Genomic DNA, 27,249 nt, shown 5'->3' on the forward strand with positions numbered 1-27,249 from the left:
AATATAGTAAATACAGCCAAGCCTCCCTAATCATGAATTCCTCCATCGTGAAATCTTTCCCCTTGGATATTCACTTTTGTGCATCTCTTTGATAACCTTGAGGATGTTAGATCATGAAAATGAAAATGGTTGAGGTGTGTGAGTTTTGAAATCAGCACTTCACTGAACACTTGGATCGAGGGCCAGACAAAAAAATGCTTCTTGGTGTGCATATTATTTGCTACAAAGCAAAACAAATGGATAAACATATCCTTGAAATCAGAGGAAAGGGAATCCCTGAACAGTTTCTAGTGAGAAGGGATGGTAATTGAAATGCGTTGTATTGTACCCTTATTTAAGCCAAGAAGCATGGTGGGGTGGTTAAGAGCATGGATTCTACCTTGGCTCCAGGTCCTGGCTCCGTCACTTCCCAGCTGTGTGGTCTTAGTGCATAACCTCAGTCTTCAGTTTTTTCACCTATAAGATGGGCGTAATGGTAAACCCCACCTCTCAGGGCTGTCGGGAGGGTAAGAGAGTATACATATAAACACATACACACACACACACACACACACATATATACACGTATATATCTTTTAATAGCATATGGTAGGTATCATAAATACTATTATAATTATTGTTATTCTTGTTATCATTGCTATTACTACATGATGCCTTTAATAGTTCTGTTATTTAGTGGTGTCTTACTTTCTTGCTTGAGGGAAGCCGAATGTATTTTTAAAGGCTTATTTCATCTTGACTCCTGTTTTCTATATATAGCCTTTAGTTTCTCATCTGAAGATTCTTCTATGACATATTTTTTATATTTTCTTTTTCATTCACCCATGCCTTGCGTTTTAATAGTGGGGCCATTTTTGCAACAACTATGTATGTGGAGTAACACATGCCAGGCGAGGTTATGCTATGCTGAATACTTTATTCATATTTTTTTATGTAAACATAATTTGCTTTGTAGGCACAATATAACAGAAGCTCTAAAGCCACAAATACGTTAGACAATGTTTCAGTTCCCTCCGATCAAACGTAAATTACTGAGAAGCCTTCACAGTTCCTTTAAGGCAACCTGAGACATTCTGTGTACTTCCTTCAGAAAAACAGTCAAGTGACAGCAAACAAGATGCTTTGAACGAGAGTGTGTTAAACAGTTAATTTTGATACTTTAATTTTTTTCCCCATTCTTCATGGCATAAGTTGGTCTTATTGGTCAAACACTAGTTTTCTCTTCTCATTCTGTATACCAAGGAGACAAAAGGGTTTTCTTTAACTAACCAGCATAATTTGTGATTATTGTCTAAACCTTATAGTTGAAAAAACAGATTTGGGGAAGAATGTCTTTTCATGCTAATCCTCTGGACATAACAAAGGCCGTTTGGATTCTGAATGGAGAGTTCCGTCTCCCCTGGCAAATAAGAGGCCTGGTATGGCCAGTGGGTCTCTGTTCCTCCAGCCCTAAAAAATGCCATCTTTGGCCAGCTCACCAGCAATGTCACTTGGGTAACGGCTCCTCTTAAGACCTCATTGAGGGCTTGGTTATGGGAAAAACATGACCAATAGTACTACATTTAGCAAACATGTTGGGGGGATACAACCTCTACGTTATCTTTCTAAGTGACCCAGAGAAGAGAAGTTGATGTTGGTGTGTTCTTTTGAGATGCTGTCATCCCTGGGCTCATGAGGTGGCGCCGCCCTCTCTCATCTTCATAGCTTACGTGTGCATTCACAGTGAGGAGACACTTCCTTCAGGTGAATATTTGGCATAAATAAGTCATCATCACAAGCTCAGGATAGGAAAAAAAGAACATGACTAATGAGGTGACATTTGTTACCAATGGACTTAGGGAATAAAACAGGTAGTTGCTGAAATGCATTCATTGCCATCTTGGGGGAAGTGTGGGGTGTACCCTAAGGCTCATTGGTGGAGAGGTCGGGCAATGCAGGAGCCCTCGGAAGTCTTCCAGAACGCAAGTGAGTTGGGCTGCTAACACCGCGGGCTCCTTGTGTCTCCGGTTTGGTCTATGAGTGGTGGAGTCCACCCTCTGGGCCAACAGGACTGGGAGACGTGGTGAGGAGCCCACCCCCCCTTGGAGACACTGGGCCTCTTGTCCCTCCAGAGGGACTGTTCACCTCAAGCTGGGTCAAGTGCGGTGGGGCCGGGGGGGGGCGGTTCCTTAGGAGTCTGGGAGCTGGGAAATTAATCAGGGTTGTGCGATCAAGGAATTTGGTACCGGATTTCCAGAAAGCAGGGCCTTGCAAAGAGTGTGCACCATAATTTTATATTTCAGAGGAGAGGAACACATATTTGGCATCAGGTACTAAACATCGAGTTTTGTATCGCTAGTTTGTGACACGTTGGAACACGCTTTGGCAAGAAGAAAGATACTCATTGATTTTTTCCCCCCAAATATGGTCTACAAAGGAGATCTTTCTTGGGGGATCCAAGGTAAAGGCTGCTATTCAGTACCAGGAAATGAAAAGAGCAGAATCGGTAATGCCAATGGCAAGTGTGCAAACATAGGCGAGTCTCAGTAATGACTTTGAAATAGTCCCACACCTGGTGAGTTTTCTTAAAATTAAATATATGTGGCGGGGAGAGGATTTTGCTCATGAGATATGGTTTCAGAGGAGGGACCTCTGTGGCTGGTCCTCATACTTTGGCTGTTGACCCATCTTCTATCCTGAAATATCCACATCTATCTCCCTGTGTTTATGGTTAAGAACCGGTGAAGGAATCAAGCATCAGAGGGTGAGGGGAGGTTGGTTTAACCTTTTGACTGTGAAACACTTGAATGAATGTAAGGAGGTTGCCTCTTCAGTGGGAAGTAGGACAATACAACTTGGAGAGATCCTAAACTTACGGGCTTGTGAAAACCTCTCCTGGCCTACCCTCTTTCCGCCAGCCAAATTGGCAAGCGCTCTTTGCAGAAGCATGGGCGGCTGGCAGCAAAAAGTGTCATTGGCCTGAAGAATTCTAGGACAGTGCTCTGTGATAACACCTTTCAATCCAAACTTGTCTTTGCCCATGTCTGGTCTCTTAAGCAATGGACCTGTGGACTTGTATCAATTTGCAAGGCTGTTCTAGAACTGTCGAGAAGGACCCAAAGATGGATGGTTTTGAAACAGGGGAGTGGGGAGAGTGTAACACACAGATGGGGGAAGGACATAATACTGCATGGAATGGGATTGGCACTTAATTTCAAAAACAACAGTGATCAACAGCTTTTTAGCTCAGCTGACAGCAGACAGACACAGCACACACTGGACTACAGCATTTGTTCACTGGGGCGCAGAAGAGATTTCTCAGCCGGGTCCTCTTTCTCCAGAGCATCCTCACGCCCTCCTGCCCGGGCCCCGGGTTACTGGATGAAGGGTGTCCTCTCCTTGTTCTCACTGTCACCCTCGTGGTCCTCCTCCTCTTCGCCCGCCTCGCTGGTCTCTGTGCTGTCATTGGCCATCTGTAATGCAGCAGAGGACTTCTTAGAGGGTTCTGCAGTCTGTCTCCTGCCTTCTTCAAGCATCTGATGAAGGCCCTTGAGAAAGATTTCTCTGAGGGCTGAGCGCTAGGGTCACCTGATTCCTCAGGAAGGCAGTGTGGTACCAGGTGACTTGTGTTGGGCGCCCTAAGACGCAGGCTCTGAGAAAGCATTTGACTGCAAGTATTTGGAATTGGGGAGATGATTCCAGAACTTGGGAGATGATCCCAGGAAGCGCAGGTCAGAGTGAGGAAAGGAGACAGAAAAGGCAAGGAAGCTGGCACGGGATATGTTAATAGGTCCTGCCATGGGCAACTGGGCTCAGTCCTGCTGGGGACCACTGGGGGACAGTGGGGGACACATGAGCAGGGGAGAAGCCAGGGAGTGCTGATTTTGTGCATAACCCAAGCCTCTGCCATGGCCAGAGGACGCGCTCAGGCAGAGAGGGGCGGCGGCCAGCAGGAGGACAGCACCGGCGTGCAGGGGAACCATGAGTGCCGGGGGCATGGGTGGGCATTGACAGCGTCCACTGCGCCGACCGGCCAGGGTTCAAAGCCTGATGCTGTCACTTCCTAGGAGCCAGAAGCACACTAGTAACAAATGTGGGTTTATCCACTTTGTTGTCTATATTCCCCCATGGGAACGTCCTTTCTGTGAAGATGTGGACTCTTTCTGGTCCTGTCCATCCATCCATCCATCCATCCATCTACCATCTATCTACCTACCCACCTACCTTCTTATCATTGCTAGTACCTGGCACACTTGTCACACCTCTCTGAGCCTCCATTTCCTCCACCGTTAGGACGAGGATAAACCCACCTGCCTTATAAAGTTGTCATGGGAGCCAAGTGAAACAAAGGGAAATGATGTACTTGAAGCATCTGGCAAATTGCTGAGCACACGACAGATGCTCAGAACATCCTAGTCCTATCCATTTACAGCCCCCTTCAGGAACGGTGCCTCGGAGTTCTCTTCTTGTCCTAGACCTGAGCTAGGTAATTTCCCTTGACCCCTGAACCTCTGCTCTCCCCACTTATTCGTACAAACAGGAATCATCTCCTGAATCTCAGTCCCCCCGCCCGCACCACATGGCTGATCTGGAGCTGGACTTCCCTCTCGGCCACAGCACATGCAGCGCCGTCCCTCCACCGCCTGCCTACTCAATGCCTGCTTTTCCTCTTGTGCTCAGCCCGCTTCCTCAGGGAAGCCTTCCCAGACTTTCCTAACGGGAACAGACCCCCTCCTGCGAGCCCTTCTTTGTGGCCCGATCCAGAGCTGCAGTGTCCCATTTCTGCGTATGGCTTGTTGATGGTTGTCCACCTGCCCCACCTCTGGATCTGTGCAGTCTGGTGGCAGTCACTGTGTTGACCGCCACACCGCAGAGCCCCTCAAGGGACCCTTGCAAGAGTGTCTGGGATGTGAGTGTGACATGCTTCACTCCTGGTGGGGTCCCTGCGTGTAAGGGTATTGTCCTGGTAAGAGAAAACAAAAGCCATGGGCCCATCAGGAGGCATTTCGGAGGCAGGTGGCATCATGCTGTTGGGTATCTGAATGTGAATTTATTAAATTTTACCAGGAATTTCTCCCGCTTGTGCAGCCAAGAGTGAGCAGGTGTAATAGACGCGGGTGTGGTCTTGTCCTCTCCTGACCTCAGATTGCTCCTGAAACGTTCTCACCAAAGCGTTTTCCTTTCTTTATTAGCGTTCATCCCATTTGTGACTAATCCCTCACTTGCACATTCGTTTCATTACCTCTGGTCTCCCCCCACCAGCCCCAGCCCAGCAGAGGGCTTCCTGTACTTCCCTCCATCCCACCTGTGCCTACACCAGATAAACCTTCTGGTGTTGAACTGAGCGGATGCCTCTGCTTTTGACTCACCAGCGGAGTCGGGGTCTTTTCTACATCCAGAATTAACTTTCCAATGTTCCCTCGGTCGTGGATCCGCTGCATGGCCTCCTTCACCTGAGAGACAGGGAGAGAAAGCGCCAGTTAGATGAGATGTCGCCCAGGTGGCAAGAGGGCCTGGAAAAGCCAAACCACCCTCTGTCCACCAGGGGGCGCTGCGGTTCAAGTTTAGCAGCTAAACTAGCAATGGTTTCCGAAAGCGCGTGCAAATAAATTCTGGTTGTCACTCAAACTGTCTGCAAGCGACTCGGTTTCCTGAGTCTAAAAAATGAGAGTGATAGCTCCGGAAATAAAAAGATGAACATTTCTTTAAAAAAAAAAAAAAAAGGCTGGGGGAGGAGGGTCCTATAGAATTCCAAGAGTTAACACGTTGCCCAGGGGCCAGGAACATTAGCCAGAGTAAATTTTGACCAATTAAATTATTATTCAAGGGTCATTTTCACCCTGCTTACCTAAGTGTTATATAACTCTGATTCGTAGTTTGGCTAAAATGACCCATCACCGAGGCTGAACTACATTCAGGAAAATTCCCATGGTTCCTGGTTATTGAGTGGAACTTTTGTTTCCACCTAAGCAGAGGTTTCCCCAGAACTAGTATTCTCCCCAGTGAAGAGGACCTTCTGTTTCTTTTCAAGTGATGGGAGCTTGTCAGACAAATATCAATACATAGACGCCTCCTGGTACCCTCTGAAAAAAGCAGGTGTGTGATGTAATCTGATGTAGCCTTTGAGCCTTTCATTCTGTTGCTGTATGGAAAATGAACTCTAGGGGGTGCTGTGAGGATAAAATAAAATAAGGGAAGGGCAACAGAATGCCAGGGCTTGGCATGGGTAAGTCCTCCACATCTCTTAGTGAAATCTAAATGGAAATGCAACATCTCTTGATTTTAAAAAATGCGATAGATCTAGTTGAAATATTTTTCTTTAAGTCTCGGATTTTTAAGTATTTTTGTTCATGCATTCATTCAGTGCACAAATGTTCACTACATGTTGCTTATAGGCTAGATGCTATGGTTTATTTTAGGCATATCTTTTATTGATAGCATATGTTTTCATTTAGTTTTTTTAATATATAAATTTATTTATTTACTTATGGCTGCGTTGGGTCTTTGTTGCTGCACGTGGGCTTTCTCTAGTTGCAGCGACCAGGGGCTACTCTTCATTGCAGTGCGCGGGCTTCTCACTGTGGTGGCTTCTCTTGTTGCGGAGCATGGGCTCTAGGTGTGCGGGCGTCAGTAGTTGTGGTGCACGGGCTTAGCTGCTCTGTGGCATGTGGGATCTTCCTGGACCAGGGCTCGAACCTGTGTCCCCTGCATTGGCAGGCAGATTCTTAACCACTGCACCACCAGGGAAGTCCATTTAGTTTTTTTTAACTATATCTGAAAGTATTTTCTTTTAGTTGACAAGTTTCTCCCATTCAATTATTGTTATGCAGGTAGATTTAGTTGTGTCATCTTTTACAGAGTCAGATTGCTTTTTTTTAATTTATTTTTTATTGAAGTACAGTCGAATTATAGATGCTATGGTTTAAAAAAAATTTTTTTTTTAAAGTAAGCTAGGGTGTCTGCCTTTGAGGAACTCAGTCTGGGGCCGATGGAGCAGTGTTTGCTTATATAAAAACCAAAGCCATCTTCCCATTTGAATAAAAACTTGACGGAGCCATTAAAATGTGCGTATTCGAATTGCTTTTCTGGGACTTTATCCTAAAGACACAATTCAAATGATGGGGAAAAAACTTACCACGCAAAAGATACTCGATTGTTTTCAATGGCAAAACATTGAAGCAACTTACATGTCACAGAATAAGGGAATGGTTAAGTAAACCATGGCTCTGACATTTATCTACTGAATGGAAATGTTTTGTAGCTGTTAAGGTGCTAATTATAAAGAATGTACAGGATTAAATGTCTTTATAATATTGTTAGATGAGAAAATCGAGGTGCATATTTTTATTTACATCCCCATAAAAACACGGGCATTCTAAAATAACTAGAAAGGGATTTGGATATATGATAAAACATTATGTAGGGGGAATGGGTGCTTTTTAATTCTAATGTCCAAACATTGTTATCTGGTAACATATTATCAAACCGCTGTTTGATATAAATTAAATGTATCTTTATTTTTTAATTTTTAAAAATATGTATTTATTTGGTTGCGCTGGGTCTTAGTTGTGGCAGGCGAGCTCCTTAGTTGCAGCACGTGGGCTCCTTAGTTGCGGCATGTGAACTATTTTAGTTGCTGCAAGCATGTGGGATCTAGTTCCCCGACCAGGGAATGAACCTGGGCCCCCTGCATTGGGAACGTGGAGTCTTAACCACTGCACCACCAGGGAGGTCCCTAAATGTATCTTTAAATGCAGTCTTTGGATAAGCGAGCATTGGTTAGAATCAACCTCTTTTAAAAAGACTGACAGTGTCATGTGATTGTTGAATTTCCTCACCCTAATACATAATCCAGGAGATTTCTCCTATTTCTGTGATGAATGATGCTTTCCAAATGCTTTTGTATTCAGTCTTAACAGCAGCTACTATTTACTGAGAATCTTTAAATATCGTGACAGACAGCTTCTAAAACAGCTCCCAACCACCTCCTGGGACTCACAGTCCTGTGTAGTCCCCTCCACTTAAATGTGAGCTGGACCCAGCTACTTGCTTGTAACCAACCGAATACAGCAAAAGTGACAAACTGTCATTCCAAGATGAAAAGACAACCCTCACAATGGGAGAAAATATTTGCAAACGAAGCAACTGACAAAGGATTAATCTCCAAAATATACAAGCAGCTCATGCAGCTCAATATCAAAATATAAACAACCCAATCCAGAAATGGGCAGAAGACCTAAATAGACATTTCTCCAAAGAATATATACAGGTTTCCAACAAACACATGAAAGAATGCTCAACATCACTAATCATTAGAGAAATGCAAATCAAAACTACAATGAGGGGACTTCCCTGGTGGCACAGTGGTTAAGAATCCACCTGCCAGTGCAGGGGACACGGGTTCGAGCCCTGGTCCGGGAAGATCCCACATGCCACGGAGCAACTAAGCCCGTGCACCACAACTACTGAGCCTGCGCTCTAGAGCCCGCGAGCCACAACTGTTGAGCCCATGTGTCACAACTACTGAAGCCTAGGCGCCAAGAGCCCATGCTTCGCAACAAGAGAAGTCACCGCAATGAGAAGCCCGAGCACCACGACAAAAAGTATCCCCCGCTCGCCGCAACTAGAGAAAGCTCGTGCGCAGCAACGAAGACCCAACACAGCCAAAACTATAAATAAATAAATAAATAAAAAGAAAAACCAAACAAAACTAACCTACAGTGAGGTATCACCTCACACCAGTAAGAACGGCCATCAACAAAAAATCAATTTCTTACCAGTTAAAAATAAAAGACTGTGACTTCTGTCTTCCAGTCTCTCTCTTCCTCTGACTCTTCTTGCCTTCTTTTTCTTTTTTTTTAAAGGCTGACGTGTTTTTATTTATTTTATTTTTTTAACATCTTTACTGGAGTATAATTGCTTTACAATGATGTGTTAGTTTCTGCTTTATAACAAAGTGAATCAGTTATACATATACATATGTCTCCATAGCTCTTCCCTCTTGCGTCTCCCTTCCACCCTCCCTATCCCACCCCTCTAGGTGGTCACAAAGCACCGAGCTGATCTCCCTGTGCTGTGCTTGCCTTCTTGTTCTGATGACACAAATGGCCATGTTGTGTGCTGCCCTATGGAGAAGCCCACATGGCAAGGAATAGAGGGAGAACTCCAGCCAACAGCCAGTGAGGAACTGACAGCGTCAGTTCAAAAGCCTATGAGGCCCTGGATCCTGCCAACAGCCAACGAGAGAGCTTGGAAGCAGATCCTTACTCAATTGAGCCTTGAAATGATATCACAGCCTGGGCTGACACCTTGGCTGCAGCCTTGGGAAAGACCCTGAGCCAAAGGACCCAACTAAGCCCTACCCAGATTCCTCACCCACAGAAACTGAGATTATAAGTTGGTTTAAGCCAATAGGTCTTAGGGACAATTTGTCATGCAGTGATAGATAATTAATACATTGTTACCTTGAATGTATAATTCTTATCTTGCAAGATACATATTATACCCATTTTACAGATAAGTACCTTAGTTCTCAAAGACATAAGCAATTTGTCCAAAGACTACATGATTATTGGCAACAGAAATGTGCTTCACACTCAGATTTGGCAGACTTCAAAAACCAATGCTTTTTCCCAGTTCTGCCCCGATCATGCTGCTTCCTTTGATTCTCACATAATGGTTTCCCAGAATTCAGTTGTTTATTACCCTGGCAAGTCATTAAGCACCTGGAAACTCCTTGGAGATTAGGAACAGTTTTTAAACTGCTTCTCCAATAAGGTAGAGCCCAGGGAAACCGAAAAGGTGTTTTCTTACCAGTTAAAGCTGACTAAGATGCTAGAAAAAAGTTCCCAGCTGGGCAGTCTGTAACCTGCATATTTTTGGGACATTGCTTTCTGAAAGGGACTGACTCCTTGAAGTTCCTTATACGGGGGTTGGAGAAAGGATTAGGAGTCTGATCCCCAGTCATGCTGTTTGAGTTTACATCCTCTTGGGCTGCTCTTGGGGATGTGAAGAGTCTTTTATGACAACTCTCAGAGGGAAAGAAACTACCATTTTTTGATCAATTCTTTATGAAGCACAGCGTGAGGCATTTTACATATCTTGCTTCATTTTATCTGCACCTATACTCTTAGGTGAGTATAGGCATCAGAGTTTCAACAGAGGAGAAACCCAAGGATGAAAAATCGCAGGAATCTGTCGCAGGTCGCCCTCTGAATGGTGTGGGAACCACGTAGGAATTGAGAGAGGGAAAGTTGCCCTTTTCAGGACTCTGGAAAAACCCAAGATGGGGCTCTGCTGTCTGCATCCCAAAACTTCCCTCCAATAACATCATCAAAGGGTAAAGTCTGCAAAGAGAGATTTTGCTCCCAAGTTATCAGTTTATGAACTGAGGCGCCTGGGTAGGTGACAGGGTACAGAAGATGGTGGTGACAGCCTCCAGAAAGCTACTGGTCTCCCTTCTGACTGCCAGGGAGATTTGTCTAAGGCACTCTTCTGCTTAGAACCTCTCCCCATTGCATTCAAGAGAAAAGTCTAGTGGACGTGGCATTGCCTAATACAGTCGCCACTAGCCGCGTGTGGCGCTGAGCACTTGAACTGTGGCTGGTCCAAACTGGGGTGTGCTGGGAGTGTGAAATACACAGCACACTTCAAAGACAATCATAATGAAAAAGAATGCAAACTCTCTCCTTGACATTGATTAAATATTGAAACAATAGCCTTTTTAATATCCTGGGTTAAAGAAAACATAAAATTAATTTCACCTGTTTCTACTTTTCTGCCTGTGGCTACTACAAAATTTAAAACTTTGCGTGTGGCTCGCATTGTAATTCTGCCAGACAGCCCTGGACTCGGTTTCTGGGAGCTGATGTCTGTTGCCCTTTCTGGCTTTGTTGCTTCCTCTTCCCCTTGTCTACCCCCCTCACTCCCATCACTGGAGACACATCTGGACTTCTCAGCTTTGTGCCGATGTAGAAACCCAGTTCCTTCCCACAGTGCCCTGGTCCTGGAACTAACTCAGATTTGTCTGTTGATTTAGATGTGAACTCTTCTAGGAAGCTGCTCTCACCGCCCACCCCCGCCCCTCACAGTCTGGGCTAAGTGTCCTTTGGGCTCCCCCGGCACCTGGACCGGCTAGTAACGTCACCCTCACCCCCAGCTTAGAACTTGCCCATCAGCCTCTCCTGTACGTTGCTGTGCAATAGAAATATGAAGTGAACCATGGATGAAACTAACATTTCTCTAATTAGTCACAGTAAGAAGTGTAAAAAGAAGCTGCTGAGATTCATTTTAAAAACATATTTTCTTTAACCAGATCTATCCCAAATATCATCATTTCCGTATATGCTCAGTACAATAAAAAGTATGAATGAAATATTTTATATTCCTTTTTTGGTACTAAGGTTTTGGAATCCGTGATGTAGTTTACACTTCGAGCGTGTCTCAGTTGAGACCAGCCACACTTCAAACGCTCAGGTCTGCCGTGTTGGAGAGTGTAGCCATAGACGGCAGGAAAATGGCACCAATCTCAGGGACCCCAGCGCAAAGGCGTGTTTGGCATATGACAGCCTCCGGAATGAATGAATGAGGAAGTTGATTTGAGGGGAGAGTGAGACTCACGTGGCTGAGCCATGCCCAGAGGTTTCTGTCGGGTGTATCCCTGGTCCCAGTGCCCCTGGCCCAGGTAGCTGTATCTTGGTAGCCTGCTTGGTGCTGCCTGGATGGCCCAGTGGAGTCTGTTCATAAACAGGGTCATGGTCCCCCACACCCAGTCTGAGACGCCAGTGCCAGCTGCGTGGCTGGCCAGAGGCTGGATTTCCCAGGGCTAGGGATTCTGGCCACAGTCAGTCCATCTCTTCTGGAGCTGGTTTTCCATCCAGACAGCGGGAGGAAATTTGAGTCATGTCATTCAAACACTTCAAGAGGCCAAGATCCTGAGCACAGAGGCCATCTCAGTCTTTTCTGACTCTTCTTGTCCCTGGGAGGCTGCCTTGATAAACCATCCCAAGCGGATGGGGGCAAGAGGCAGTGGGAACATCCCTAGGCTCACTAATGTCATTCCAGCAAGTCACTTCACCTCTTTGCCCCTCATCTTCTTAATATCTTAAATGATGATAACTCTTCTGTCCATCCATTCATTCTGTCACTTATCCAGCAGTGCCAAAGCCCTTTTCTAGGAGTTGTGTGTGGAGTAATGATTGAAACAGACATGCTCTCTCTGCCCTGAGGGAATCACAGTTTCCCTTATTAAATAGGCTAATCCATCATAAAGAGTTTCACAGTCTAAAAAATGTGTTCCTGATTTGTTTATTTCGCCCCAATGGACCGCAACCCATCAGAGTTGATCTTGTACCATTGGTTGGTGGTTCAACCAAGTCCAGTAGCATTTCAGCTGGTGTTCAAGCGTGACCCCTGGGGAAGACGTGGCTGGCTCAGACCATGTTCACAGAGGAACACTAGTTGTGGTCATTCTTATTTCTTTCTGCAATGGATCTAGGAGAGGTGGTTTTCTGGAAGTCTGGGAAGATGATGGTGAGCAAACACCTACAAGATCCTCTGCGTTCATAAAACTTACGGTCTTACAGAGACACAGACTTAAACAATCAAAGTGACTCAAATGAATGTAAGATTGCCGTTGGATAATTCCAAGATGGTGTTATGAGAACGTGGATAGGGGAATTGACCTGGTTGGGAAGATCAAGAAAAACTCCTCTAAAGAAGTGATAATTGAGCTGGATTTTAAAGGATGAGTAGAACATAACTAGGAAAAGAAGGGAGAGAGGGCCATTTGAAGCAGAGGGAGCTGAGTATGAAAGCAGAGACTGCAAAGATGCCAGAGGGCATGAGGACAGAGAATAAAAGTGAACCTGGGACAAGATGCTGGGAAGGTTGCCTGGGGCCGATGGTACTACATTCCAAGGAGTCTGCAGGGGTGCGGTTGCCCACAGCAGATCCTACAAATCTACACTATCCAGTCACCTTCTGAGTGGTCAGTTCCTTCACACTTGAGCAATGAGGGTTAACATTGCTCCGTCTTTGTTTGGGGTTTCATTTAACGTTTCACGATATTCCATTTCTTTTTCAGTGGTGTGAAAGGCGTAAATTCATTAGGGTACAAATGATACCACTTAATAACCAAACCATTTGGCTTGTGCTGTGACTAGTAATAAGCCTAGCCATCTAAAAGAGGGAAAAGATTAAGATGCATTATCCCACGGATCACTGTGCCTATTAGATGATAAATTAAAAGCTTTGAAAAAGAAGAAATGAGTAATACTCTAATTAAGAAACATCTACCAAACTCTTCTCTGGAAGATGACTCATATTAAGGACGTCCATCTTTGGGAGGGATTGATGATTGCTTAAAGCCCAAAGTGGGTATTGAAAAGTAACACGTTCATTGCAGGTAGACTTGAAATCTGGAATTTGTGTTCTGTCAGGTAGCTGTGAGAGTCTAAAGAGAGTGAGCCCCGAGATTTTGACCTACGTGGAAGAGTGACTGAAAAAATAAAATGTCAGGGGCCATGGATTGATCCACTGGGAAGGCAGAGAAAAGATTCAAACACAACTTTTTGGATTAGTTGCAAGGGGGTCTTTGCAATAATGCAGGGCGTGGGGAAGGGTGGGGCATTTAAGGAGGCGCTCACTCCCAGGGTCATTCGAGTGGTGGTTCAGCACCTGAGAGTGAGCGCCTCCTTAAATTTTGCACCCTAGTCATCTCTCTTGCCCCATCCCAGTTCTGGCACCACAGAATGGCCAATGTAGATGATCCTAGAGGATTTTTTAAGGGGCCACTGGTAGGAGTACCGGCTTAGAAGAGGTAAAGAATGTTCCGAGAATGAGGAAGAGGGAAGGCAAAAAAGCAAGACAGTAGGATTGGGATGAAGTAACTGGTCCTTTTTCCCTGGGAACTTGGATGGCCCTGACACTGATGACCACATATGTATCATGGTCATTAGGAGTTCAAATGAAATAAACATTGAGTTAAAAGCCAGAGCTGTTGTGCAGAAATCTACAGTCCATAATCAAGCCAAACTATATATTCTTGTCCAGCTGTATTCCAAACTAAAGCAAAAGATGAAAAAAATCTAGTGAATTGCCTCCAACATTTGTTTGATCTTATTTAACAATGTTCCCCAGTGTCGAATTTGGATGGTGGAGTAGGATTGAAGTGGACACTTGTGGATGCTTATTCCAACACATAAGTGAGGTCCGGGGAGGAGGATAAAATATGCATGAGATGGTTCCTGTCCCCTGCGGAAAAATATCTGTTGTACAATCTGTAAGAGAGATGTTTGAAGTGTGATGGGCGTAGAAGAGGAAGCAATTAGAGTTGGGAGAAGGATGAAAACCCGGGGAAAACTCTTGGCAGAAAGGTACTATTAGACTGAGACTTGAGGGTCAGGGAGAAGTTTGTCACTCAGCCAAAGAGAAAGACATAGAAATAGTCTAAGGAAGTATTACTTATGCAGAGAATGAGTCACTGATGGCCACCAGAGCCCTGAGGGTGATGCTGGCGACTATGCTTTGAAAATACTCTTGAATTACTTAAGATCCTCAAGTCTGCTGGGAATGGGTTACATCATAACGAGCTCCTGCCACTCCTGAAATCCCACGTGACAATGGCAGAACTGACAAAATGTAGTTTCAACTGGTTCTTGCTTCAAATCCTTTAGCAAAATCCTCCAACCAGTTAGAGAAGCTCTTATTTCTGCTTGGAGGACTCTAGTTCCTTACTAATGATGTAACCCCTTTGCTTCCAGAGAGTACTGGTTTTATTCATTCCCAGGTGGATAATGATTCCATTCCATGGCACCTGAAAGTTTTCCCCTGGAACAGTCAAATGTGAGAATTATGGAAAAGGGTTAGAACTGTAAGGAGGCCAAAGACCTTTCAAAACCTTGAAAGGTCTCATCTTTTCAGAGGGGTGACAGCCAGACCTGCTAACATGTAGGAAAGTACAGTTTAGAAGGCCCCTTCCGTAGGCTTTAAGGGAAAGGGCTTGTTTGCAGGTGTTTGGGGGCATTTCAGTACCTAAGGGAATTGAGATAGCATTGACTATGTCATCTAGACGTGGCTGTCATTTAGATGAGTGCTGGGGTACCCAGGGTGCAAAATTAGAGGTGGCCAACCGAGGCAGGTATGCCTGGGACAAGTTGTTTGGGGACTGTGGGTTGCTCTAAAGTAACGAGTGAAATAAAAGAGTGATTGTGTAAGAGGCATTTGCAAACAAAAAGCTCTTGTAAGAAGCTGGTTCTCCACCACTTGGAAGGGGGGTTTCTTGTGGATCCCCCCCCACTTAGACAGGAAGGAAGGGGAGGGCTATATGTTTTGGGCCGTAGTGATTTAAGAGTCACCACCTGCCCGTAGGTTATATTAGGAGAAGGTTAGTGTCTCAAGAAAAGAGCTGAATCTAAAAATCAGGTAAATGTAACGGACGAGGCAGAGGTGGCACGACCATGGGGTGGGGGTGGGGGGCAGTGCTCATTCACATCACAGCGGCTGACATATGACGAATGCTTAGCAGGTGCTGTCACCGAGCAAAGCGCTTCTGTGCTTGATCTCCTTTCCTTGCACCAGCCCTGTGAGGTGAGTGGGAGTTTGTCAATCAGGTGTACATACAAATATTCTCCCTTTTTTCCTTGAGTCCGTGTTGCTCATGGAGTTTCATCTGCTTGTGGTTCGAGGGGAAGATCTCTGTGGAAGTGGGGTCATAGGATGTGTGTGCAGAAGTGCGAATCAGCGTGTTACTCAGGCGACCCATGGCCCACGGTGCAATGAGCCCGATCGGATTGTGATGTGAGCAGAAAAAATTAGAAGCAGAGTTACATGCTGGAAATGCAGTGGAAGGCTGGTTTCATTTTGGCAAAGGAAACGTCAGGATGTAGTGTGACCCAATGGCTGGTGGTGATGCGTATCCTTAAATTAAATCGCAAACCTGTCAGGTGAAGAGAGAGCCCAGAGATTAAACTGTATCTCGCTATCACTACAACCAAGTAAATAACAGTTTGCATATGGACAAGAACCTGGAAATCCTACCTTGAAAAATCACACCCGGTCTACAGCAAAACTAATCACTGTTTGCATTTTTTTAAAAATTATGAACGCATGGTAATGTTTGGGTGTTGTATTGGTTTCCTAGGGCTGCAGTAACAAAGGACAACCAGCCAGATGGCTTCCAATAATAGAAGTTTATTCTTGCACAGTTCTGGAGGCTAAATGTCCCAGGTCAAGGTGTCAGAGGGTGGGCTCCTACCAAAGGCTCTGAGGAGCAATCTTCTCCATGCGTCTCTCCTCGCTTCTGCGGGTTGCTGGCAGTGCTTGGTGTCCTTGGTTTGTAATCACAGCACTCCAATCTCTGCCTCTGTCTTCATGTGCCATTCTTCCCTGTGTTTCTGTGTCTCTTCTTTTCTTACACGGACACCAACCATACTGGACTGAGGGCTTATCCTATTCCGGTATGCCTTCATAAGAATTTAACTCTCTGCAACGTTGTAATGTTGAAATACATCTGCAGTGACGCTACTTCCAAATACACTCACATTCCAAGGTTCGCGGAAGGACATGAATTGGGAGGGGCACTATTTAACCGAGACAGGTAGTACACCTTTAACTTTTTTTTCTTATTAAACTATTTTGATTATGAAATAAAACACACACACACACAGCCACACAAAACAAATATATAGTTTGTAAGTGCTCAGGTCAAGAAATAGAACTTTGTTGGACATCCTCAAAGCCTCCCCCCACCATGTATTCTGTGCCAACCTCAACTTCCTCCCCTCCTCCAACTATTACCACTTGTATCCCGACTTTCAGAGTGATCACTTCCTTGTGTTTCTTTTAGTTTTTCGCCTGACTGTACTACCCTAGGCACCATAGTTTTATCTTGCCCATTTAAAAAATGGACAAGTCCTTTAAAATCTATTTCTTCTGTTTTTTTGTTGCTGTTCCTTGCAAGGTGAAGAGCCCAGGTTGTTTGGTGGTGGTTTCCTTCGCACTGTCTGGATTCTGTGGATTGCAGATAGCTGGTATTGTCCAGCATGGCCCCTGTGATCTGTATTTCCTCCAAGTTGGTAGGAGGTTTGATCAGACTAAGACTAGGTACTGTTGTGTCCTCTGGGAGACACACAATGGCTGGTTGACCCTCTTTTCCTGATAATCAATGCCTAGACCCATTAATTTATTTGGGGTTGTGAAACGGTGATATTCTGATTCTAACACTCTGTTCATTTATTAGCTGCCATAATTTTTAAAAGAGATACATCCCTTCATCTATTAGTTGATTATGAGTGGTAAACATCTCATATAAGAAAGGGAGACTAAATAATTGATTCTTCCCTTATTTTTATTGGTAGCAGCGGCCTTTTAAAAGGAGCAAAATTAAGGAAACTGAATAAAGCTTTATGGGTAAACCATTCACTAATTGAATAGTTAATATTTCTTATTTGATATTTAAAAGGAAAAAGTTGGAGCAAAACATGTCCATCAGGGAGGGCTTCCCTGGTGGCGCAGTGGTTAAGAATCTGCCTGCCAGTGCAGGGGACACAGGTTCGAGCCCTGGTCTGGGAAGATCCCACATGCCGCGGAGCAACTAAGCCCGTGTGCCACAGCTACTGAAGCCCGTGCGCCTAGAGCCCGTGCTCCGCCACAAGAGAAGCCACCGGAGTGAGAAGCCTGCACACGGCAACAAAGAGTATCCCCCGCTCGCCGCAACTAGAGAGAAAGCCCGCGCGCAGCAACGAAGACCCAACTCAGCCAAAAATAAATTAAAAACAAAAATCTAAAACAAAAACAAAAACATGTCCATCAGGAGTAGGATGGTTGAGGGAATTGCAGGATATCCCTGAAAGGTCACCTCATCCCATTTCTTACCGATGTGATAAGGAGAGAAAGGAATTTTATATTCAGTGTGATCACACCTCTGTAGAATATATATTAATATAAAGAATAAACAAGAGCTTGTATCAACCCAACTACCCTGGGTATATCTGTGGTAAGGCTAGTTTTCATTTTCTCCATTATACTTTTTGTGTTTTTTCTGTTTATTTAGTTTTAAAACCACTTTATTAAGGTATAATTGGTATATAAAAAGCTGTATGTAATTAATGGTTACAGCTGAATGAGTTTGGGGATAAGCGTACACCCATGAAACCATCACCGCCATCAAGGCCATAAACATACCCATCACCTCCCAAAGTTTTCTCTCACCCTTTTTATTATAGTTACTATTTTGAGGTAAGAACACTTAACATAAGCTCTACCCTCTTAGCAAATGTTAAGTACACAATACAGTATTGTTAGCTGTGGGTACTATGCTGTATAGCAGATCTCCAGAACTTACTTATCTTACATAAAACTTTGTTCCCTTTGACTGCCACATCCCATTCCCCCTCCCCCCAGCCCCTGGTAACCACCCTTCTACTCTCTGCTTCTGTGAGTTTGACAGTTTAGATTCCACATATGTGACATCCTATTGTCTGTGTTTTTTAAAATGTCCACAGTGAGCATGTGTTCATGCAGAGTAAGTTTTAAAAGCAATGGTGGGTAAAGCACCAACTCCACTTTGATCATCGCAATAGTGAAGGGAGGTTACAGAGCAGGAGTGGAAGGAAGCTCATCAGGGCGGGGCGTCTGGAGCCTTTCACAGGGAGGTGTAAATAACTCCGAAGTAAAAGGAACCACCAGCTATGCAGGAGAAGCCATGTGCTGTCATAATCCGTGGTCTCATGTGCCAAGTGTCTTTTCCAGGATGTCCCATCAGAGGAAGCCCCATCAGAGCTTGTCCCATCAGAGGACGCTCCATCAGAGCTTGTCCCATCAGAGCTTGTCCCATCAGAGGAAGCCCCATCAGAGCTTGTCCCATCAGAGGAAGCCCCATCAGAGCTTGTCCCATCAGAGGAAGCCCCATCAGAGCTTGTCCCATCAGAGCTTGTCCCATCAGAGGAAGCCCCATCAGAGCTTGTCCCATCAGAGGAAGCCCCATCAGAGGTTGCCCCATTAAAGGATGTCACATCAGTACTGCAAGGACAAAGCCTCTAAGAGGAAACTCATTATTTCACACCTTCTTCCTCTCCCTTAACTTACTATCTCCAGGCCATCAAAATCTAAACTTGACCTTTAATTGCAGCAAGCACCTCCCCTGCTGCAGCTAGTCAGTCAGAGGTCTTTGTTCTCATCTCTGTGTGTCCTATCTCCACGCTCCATCACTGTCTAGCTCAAGGCCCCATCACCTCGCTCCAGGATGATTTTTCCAGCCTCCTATTTGGTCTCTGAGGCCCCAGTTTCTCCAATCTGCTCTCCTTCTACTGCCAGAGCTATGATTAGTGATCGATACAGCTGTATGTCTTTCATGTCCCAAATGCTTGGGACTGTGCTATAAATTCAGTAAGGATAATGATAATAATAGTGATTTAAATGGCTAACACTGACCACTTAGCACACAAGCTGGACAGATGCCGAGTGTCAAGTGTGTTTTGCGGAATAGTCCGTTTGCTCCTCATTATAACCCTATGATGGATGTGCCGTAATTATTCTCATTTTACATATATAGAATGCAAGGATCGGGACGGTCAATCTGCCCAAGATCACAGACACAGGAGGTAGAAGAGCTAGGATTTTCACCTAGACTGCTTATGAAATATTAGCAGGTGAAATGACATCATGTCTGGGATTTGCCTTAAAATACTCCAGAAAAATAATGGAGGAGGGGAGGCACCAGAGGAAACAAATCGGCCAAATGTTCATCACTGTGGAGGCTGCCTTGATGGTACATGGCTGGTGGGGGTGGGAGGTGGGTCAGTATTTGCTACTTTTGAATGTGTTTGGGATTTCCCAAAAAGGTTATAAAATATGAACTTTGACTTTGTTCCCCCAAACAATAACTATAACAACAATTTCAGCACCCAAATGGTCAACTGTATACGTTGGATACTGATGTTATAAATGAGGGGTTTGGGCTCCTTAGAAACTTGGTGCTGGAGAAGGTCAAGGTCTTACCCCATTTCCCCAGATAGAATAATGTATCCTTTTCAGCAAGTCACCCAGCTTTGCAAGGGTAATAAATTCCAATATTGAACGCCTACCACAGGCCAGGCAGCATTCAGGGAGATGATCGCACACGGCCCCTTCCCCAGACAAGCCCTCAGGCCGCCGAGGTGGGGACACCGTCCATGCACTCCGTCCAGGAGAGCGTGGGAAGAGCTGTATTCTAGGTACGAATCAGGAGGTGTGCAAGCCCAGGGGCAGGAAATGACTCAGTTTAGAGAAAAATGGCATTTGCTCAGGGCTTTTAGGGGTGGGAGGCCTTTTCCAGGAAGAGAAAATGCATGTACAGAGTCCTGAAAGGGGAAGGATGACTCACACAGGGACCTGAGAGTTAGTGAGGGGACACTGTGCTGAGCTGTGCCAGCTGGGGGCTGGAGGTGGGGCTTGGAGACATCTTCACTTGGACCTGATCGGAGGTGTGTCTTGAGAAGATGGCCTGAGAGGGATGCCGGCAGGTGGGGCAGGGGACGAGGAGAAATGGGAATTAGGGGGGCTGTGAGGTGGAACTGACAAATTTGATGGTGGGATATCTCAGTAGGCTGCCCATCCCACCTGGCCTTTGAGATCATTTCAGGCTGTTTGAAAGCCATGTGATTCCCCAAAGGGGAGAAAGATCCTCTAAAAAGATCTATGTTTTGAAAGATTCTCCATCAAGCAGAGAGGAGATCTGAGGTAATTTGTTATATCTTCGTCCATTTTAATTAGCATTGCGAACAGGTGACTTTGCTAGGTCTGGAACCTCCCTTCTGTCGGCGTCTGTGTGATTCTAAAGTCAAGTTCTTAATTATCTCTGCCCGTTTGCCAAGGCACAGAGGGGCATGGGGGCTAACCTTTTCCTTCCTGCATCTTCCTCGCTTGTCTGTCAGCTGAGTTTTTCCCTCTAAGCACCAAGGAGTATCTATTAGCCTTGAGGTTGTGTTGCCACGGCGACGAGATGGAAAAACACACAGGCTCAATACACAGGGTAAAAAATTCAACGGTTGAGGGAGGTTTTGTCTTCCAGCCACTTTCCTTTCCTGCTCAGGGGCCCACTGCCTCAGCTGATAGGGCCACACGTCGGGGACAGGGTGGACGGGCCACTCCGGTTCACAGGGTGGTCACACTGATCCCCGAGGAACAGCTGTTGCACAACAGTCAGACCCCTCTGGAGTCATAGGGGAGGGTGGATCTGGGAAGGTCCCCATAGCAGACAAAGAGTTTGGTAGAAGTTGGAGAGGTGGGTGGCAATTCACCCGCACTAATACAAAACTGAAGTCACATCCACACCACGCAGTGTAGGGAATGCTTGCACTCTTTACACGGTCTTTAAAACACCTTGTAATGTCTTTAAAATGCTCTGACCTAGGAATTCCACTTTTGAGAATATATCCTAAGGAAATAATGCTACATTTGGAATAACAAGAGAAAAAGCTTTATATCCAAAATGTGCATTGCAGCTACAACAATAAAAATAAAAAATAATCTAGATGTCCAGGAGCAGGGGAACAGTTGAGTAAACCCTGATCTACTCATTTGTTGGAATACTATGTGACCATGAGAGTTAAAAATGCTGAAAGAGTCTATCAGAGGGGAAAAGAAAGCAGTCTGAAAAATTTTTTACTATATGATTATAACTTCTAAAAAATGTCAAACCCCCGAACAAAAGAAAATCAAAACAAACCCCCAAATGCACAAAAAGAAAATTTTGTGGGGAAAAAACCCCACAAAATATATTCAAGGGTTATTGTTGGGTGATGGGATATAGATGGTTTTTTCTGCCTTTATTCTTTTTTCTTTGAAGGGATATATTTTTAAATGTCTCCATTGAATATGACATTTTTACTATTGGAAAAAAATTTAATGGTTTTAGTGCTTTTCTTCTTTTTAATTTATTTTTTATTGAAGTATAGTAGATTTACCACATTGTGTTAGTTTCCAGTGTACAGCAGTGATTCAGTTATATATATATATGTACGTATATATATACTTTTTCATATTCTTTTCCATTATGGTTTATTACAGGGTATTGAATATAGTTCCCTGTGCTATACTGTAGGTCCTTGCTGTTTATCTGTTTTATATATAGTAGGGTGTATCTGTTAATCCCAAACTTCTAATTTATCCCTCCCCTGCCACGCCCTTGGCAACCACAAGTCTGTTCTCTATGTCTGTGATTCTGTTTCTGTTTCATAGATAAGTTCATTTGTGTCATATTTTAGATTCCACATATAAGGGATATCATACGGTATTTCTCTTTCTGACTTACTTTACTTAGTATGATAATCTCTAGGTCCATCCATGTTGCTGTATATGTATGTATACACCACATCTTCTTTATCCATTCATCTGTCAATGGACAACTGAATTGTTTCCGTGACTTGGCTATTGTATATAGTGCTGCAGTGAACATTGGGGTGCATGTATCTTTTCTAATTATAGTTTTGTCCAGATATATTCCTAGGGGTGGGATTGCTGGATCATTTGATAACCCTATTTTCAGTTTTTTAAGGAACCTCCATACTGTTCTCCATAGTGGATGCAGCAATTTGTATTCCCACCAGCAGTGTAGGAGGGTTCCCTTTTCTCCACACCCTCTCCAGCATTTGTTACTTGTAGACTTCTTAATGATGGCCATTCTGACTGGTGTGAGGTCACTGTAGTTTTGATTTGCCCCTCTCTAATATTAGTGATGTTGAGCATCTTTTCATCTGCCTATTGGCCATCTGTATGTGGAAGAAAATAATTTTTAAAAAAGTTCCACAATCTCGAATCAGCCATGTTTCCAAGTGAATGAGTCAATAGTCTCACCAATACAGGTCCCAGAAGCCACTTATTACACTATTTTTTGGACTCTTCTATCATCAAAGATAGAAGAGTTCTGGGCACTGCAGGAACTGCAAAACCAAATGATACAGCATCTTGGCCCCCATGGATTTGACAGACTAGGTCTGTTCGCCTCTGGATGTTCCATAATTGAGCACTCTGAACAGACCTTGACTCAACCCAGAGCATCTGTAGGAAACACAGCAGACAGGCCTCTGTACGATGTGGAGTCTATAATTAGGCTCATCAGTTTTCATTGCTTGGGATTCCACGCAGGTTTTAAAGAAATTATCACATGGATGAAGAAAGCTTGGGAGAGCGTTCAGTTTATCACTGCATGTGTGCAGGTGGGATTATGAGAAACCTGCCCCCATGGAGGACCCATCTGCCTACGTTGTTTTCCCCTCCTGCAGTTCATCAGTCTGCAGTCTTGGCACAAAGAGGAGGTAGGTATGCATGCCTCTCAGCCATCCACAGCTATTTAAGAAACTGAAATAGATCTAAATAATAATGTGGATGAAAACAGCTATTTGAGCTCTGATTACTGCAGGCAATATAATAGTAACAGATAGTAATGATTATAATGGTTACGTCTATTGAGTACTAACGACATGCCATGCCAGCAGTAACCCGCTAACTGGTTTCCAGGCATCATCTCCCTTAATCTTCACATCAACTTTGTACATGGTGGGTTATTATTTCTACTTTACAGAGGATGAAATTGAGAATCCTAGAACTTAATATGCTCAAGGTGACACAGCTAAAAATATTAGAAGAGCTAGGATATAAAGATGGAAACCAGGAGACTTAAAATCTGTTCTGTCATGACCATTTAGACGTTTAGTGCTTCTAACAAGTCTGAGAACGAGGCATCATTGCAATTTTTAAGGATGAGAAAACTGAAGCTAAGAGAGGTTGAGTAGCTTTCCCAGCATCATACAGCAAGAAGGCAGCATAGCTGGGATTCGAACCCAGCGAGTGTGCATGTGTCTCTAGAGCCTGCTTCCTTCCCAACTGTGACAGCACAGTGGACCTGTCTCCTAAGCATGACAAAGAATGTTAGGCGAATATTTCATTTCTAACACTTAACATTGGACCCCATACCGAGCAGATTCTTAAAAAGATAAAAGGATGAGTACATGACATATAAATGCTGAGAAACTGTAAGCAAGACAAGGTGCCTCCGTCCATCCCAAACAAAACAGTCAACCAATAATCAATCATCCTGGAATCACTACAGAAGGACTGTGTCCATCAGTGTGTCCATCCACACCTAGGACTGCAGAGGTAAAAAGAAATACTTCATGCCCTGAGTGATTGGTTTTGCTCTTCCAGAAGCTCGGTGCTGCTGCATGGGGCTGCCTTGTTGGGGGTGTCTCTGAATGTCACATGGGAGGCAGTCGCCAGGAGAAAGTGCAGTGGGAGCTATTGTGGGGAGATGAAGGGAGTGCCCTTGTGATCCCAAGAAGATGGTCCCCAGCCCTGCCTGGGGAGCATTAAGATTTAGTTCCGATGCCTGGAGGCTAAGCTGTTCCTTCTCAGGATGGGAACTGAACGGATTTCTCTAGGATTCCAGTAGAATAAACAGAGCTTCCAGAGTGACACAGCTCCCTAGTGCCTTATAGCGGGGTTTTCAACCTTGGCACTAGTAACATTCTGGGCCGGATGATTCTTTGTTGCGTGGGCCTGTCCTGTGTATTGTGGGACGTTTAGTACCATTCCAGCCCTCTGCTCACTAGATGCCAGTAGTGTCCTCCCAGTTGTGAGGACCCAAAACGCCTCCAGACACTGCCAGCAGTCCCCGGAGGACAAAATCTCACCCAGCTGAGAACCACTGCCTTAGAGGTAGGCATTAGAAACAGAAGACTGGAGGAGAGCCTGTAAGTCATCCTGGGGCCCCCCTTAACTTGATCCTCCTAAGCTAGGAGGGTCACTAATTGGAGAAGGGGAGAAAGAGGGCTGTGGATGCAAGAATTCTGTTCCCCCAAAGAATTATCCCCCCGCTTCAAAGATGTCACAGGTCACTGCTGCCATTGCCACTCTGACCTGTAGAGGGCGCTGATGTCTGTCCTTCACTGTCTGGCCCAAGCGTGACGATGTAATTTTTACTTAATTATTGAACGAGTTGAGAATTGGTTATAACACGTAAATAAGACTTAACGTAAGGCTCGGACATAATCTGCTCCAGTATTTACTCATCCTTCATGACTTCCTCTCTTAGTTTCATGGTAACCCTGCAGTGGTAGAGAGTGAAGTACACCAAGCAGGAAATTAGCAGTGAGAGGTGAAGTGACTTGCCTAAGGTCACACAGCTAATAAGTGACAAGGTTTGGGTTAAAATCCAAGTGTTTTTTTTGACTTGAGAAGGAGGCTTGTTCCACTGTTCTTGGAAGATTGAAGTCACGTGGAGGCTTCACATCCAGGCAGGATGACATAATGACATATAAGCCACTATGTACACCACCTCCTCCTGGCCTTAGGAGCTCACTGTTGGGGAGCAGAGAGGGCCAAATAGATAAACACACATGCAGAACAGCGGGGGTATATTGGGGGGATGAAGCGTGCACTGCTGGCACCCCAAGAAGATGGTCCATGACTCTGCGTGGAGAGTGTGAGGTTTATTTACAACTCCCAGGGGCTACACCACTCCTCCTCTGGATGGAAATCCAAGAACTCTCTCTAGTACTGCAGTACAATGAATAGATCCTGGGGTAGCTTTGTCAGTGGTAATCGTGGAGCCTCTGCCCCAAAAGGCCCAGCCTTTATGAGGTCAGTGGCATCCTCTGCTGCCCTCCTGCCCTGTACCTTGACACAGAAGATTAATTCTGAATTCAGTGTGTCTGGGATTGTGTGGGGCCCTGGGGCAGAGCTAGTTTAATGGAGACATAGTGGGCACTGGAGCTCCAATCCCAGTCTCATCACTTCCAAGTTGGGTGACCTTCCACAGGTCACTCAACCTCTCAGAGCCTCAGTTTTCTCATCTGTAAAGTGGCCTAAGTGCCCACCTCATGGAGTGGTTGTGAGGATAAAATGAGACAATGTGGTAGAGCCACCAGCACAAAGCCAGGCGTATAGCAGGAATTCAATAAAGAAGAGGTTCCCTTTCTCCTCTTTGCCCTACTGAAGCAGGATGTTCAATGTCATGGCCAACAGGGAGATGACTGGGACTTTCTGAGGACTGAATGAGGACCTTATGAAAGACGTGGTGGAGAAAATGTTTTTGTTTCTTTTTTTTCCCTTGATTCCTACATGGATAGGCTTGGGGCAGAAGTTGTGTATCAAGAGAGTTAAGATGAGATGGGCTAGATGGACAGAGTTTCAAGAGGCAGGAGAAAGGGAGCCACACACCTTGTGCTGGGGGATGATGCACTGGCGGGGGGGGGGGGCGGGGGGCGGTGCCTGCTCCCATGATGAGGGAGTGTGCCCGTGCTGAGAACTGGGTTCAGATCCCAACTCCATCACTCAGCAGCTGTATGACCTTGGGTGTATCCTGTAACCTTTCTGCTCCAAAGTTGCTTATGTGCAAAATGGTGATAATTGTTATCAGCAACTATAGCCTTGGGGGCTTGCATGAGCTGGCATGAGAAACTGCCTGATCTGGTGCCTTGCACATAATCCACAAGCAGCTGTAAGAGGGGGCTGAATCCAGTGTGTGCTGGAGCCAGCCCCTGCTGGTCCAGGAAACCTGACTGTGTGCATTTCTTCCCCAGTCTCAGTTCACTGATGGCATGTTGTTGCTTGAAATCAGCCACGGTGGGAATACTGCACATTTTCCCAGTCCCTAAACTTGCAATGACTTAGCATCTTCCTTCAGAAGACTATAGTTCTATCGCACATCTTTGGGCATGTTTTCTTAGGTAATTGTCAGCTCTCTTTACACCTCCAGCTTAACAGCCTCTTTGGAATCCTCACCTGGTAGGGGCTTCGACTTGTCTCTTCAATTTGTGTAAATCTAGAGACCCAACTCTCCTGGTCCAAGAGGTCTTTCTCCAGATCTCTGGACTTGGCTCCTTCCCTTTGCTGTTGGCTTTTACCTCAAGGTAGGGGGCAGGTACGAGGTGGCAGAAAGAGCTGCTTGTGCAGTGATTTGGGAAGATTCAGGCTCCTCTTACTGGACTTTGCAATCCTGGGCAAATCATGAAGCCCCTCTGAGCCTCGGTTTCTTCAGCTCTAACATGGGCTATACGTCGCTCCAGAGGTATAGAGGGAATTTGGCTACAGAAGTACAAGTGTTCTTTAACCTTAAGTCTCAGTAAATTACGATAACCAGGAAGGTGCAGAGCTTGGAAGCGCCCACTGTACCCACTAGATCTTTCCCGCAGCAGGCCAGGGAGTTTGTAAGACAAGCCATCGGTGCTCTGATCTCCCCACAACCTTATCGCATCTCCCACTTTCTCCCTGCCTGCTTTCCCCTCGCCCAGG

At 45.1% G+C, this 27,249-nt stretch overlaps 1 protein-coding gene across 1 annotated transcript in view; it reads right to left on the reverse strand.

Annotated features, from left to right (window-relative positions):
• Window positions 1-2,254: 2,254 nt before the first annotated feature.
• Window positions 2,255-27,249, reverse strand: part of VAT1L (vesicle amine transport 1 like) — a 144,557-nt gene continuing 119,562 nt past the window's right edge. Inside the window, exons 8-9 of the mRNA XM_027119197.1 lie at window positions 5,349-5,432; window positions 2,255-3,452 (exon numbers count right to left, since the gene is read on the reverse strand). Of these exons, the coding sequence (XP_026974998.1) occupies window positions 3,354-3,452; window positions 5,349-5,432 (183 nt within the window). The 3' untranslated portion in view covers window positions 2,255-3,353. The remainder of the gene's footprint in view (window positions 3,453-5,348; window positions 5,433-27,249) is intronic.

Source organism: Aethalodelphis obliquidens, unplaced genomic scaffold (assembly GCF_003676395.1).
Source record: "Aethalodelphis obliquidens isolate GAN/ISIS:26980383/991018 unplaced genomic scaffold, ASM367639v1 scaffold20, whole genome shotgun sequence".
Classification (NCBI taxonomy): Eukaryota; Metazoa; Chordata; class Mammalia; order Artiodactyla; family Delphinidae; genus Aethalodelphis; species Aethalodelphis obliquidens.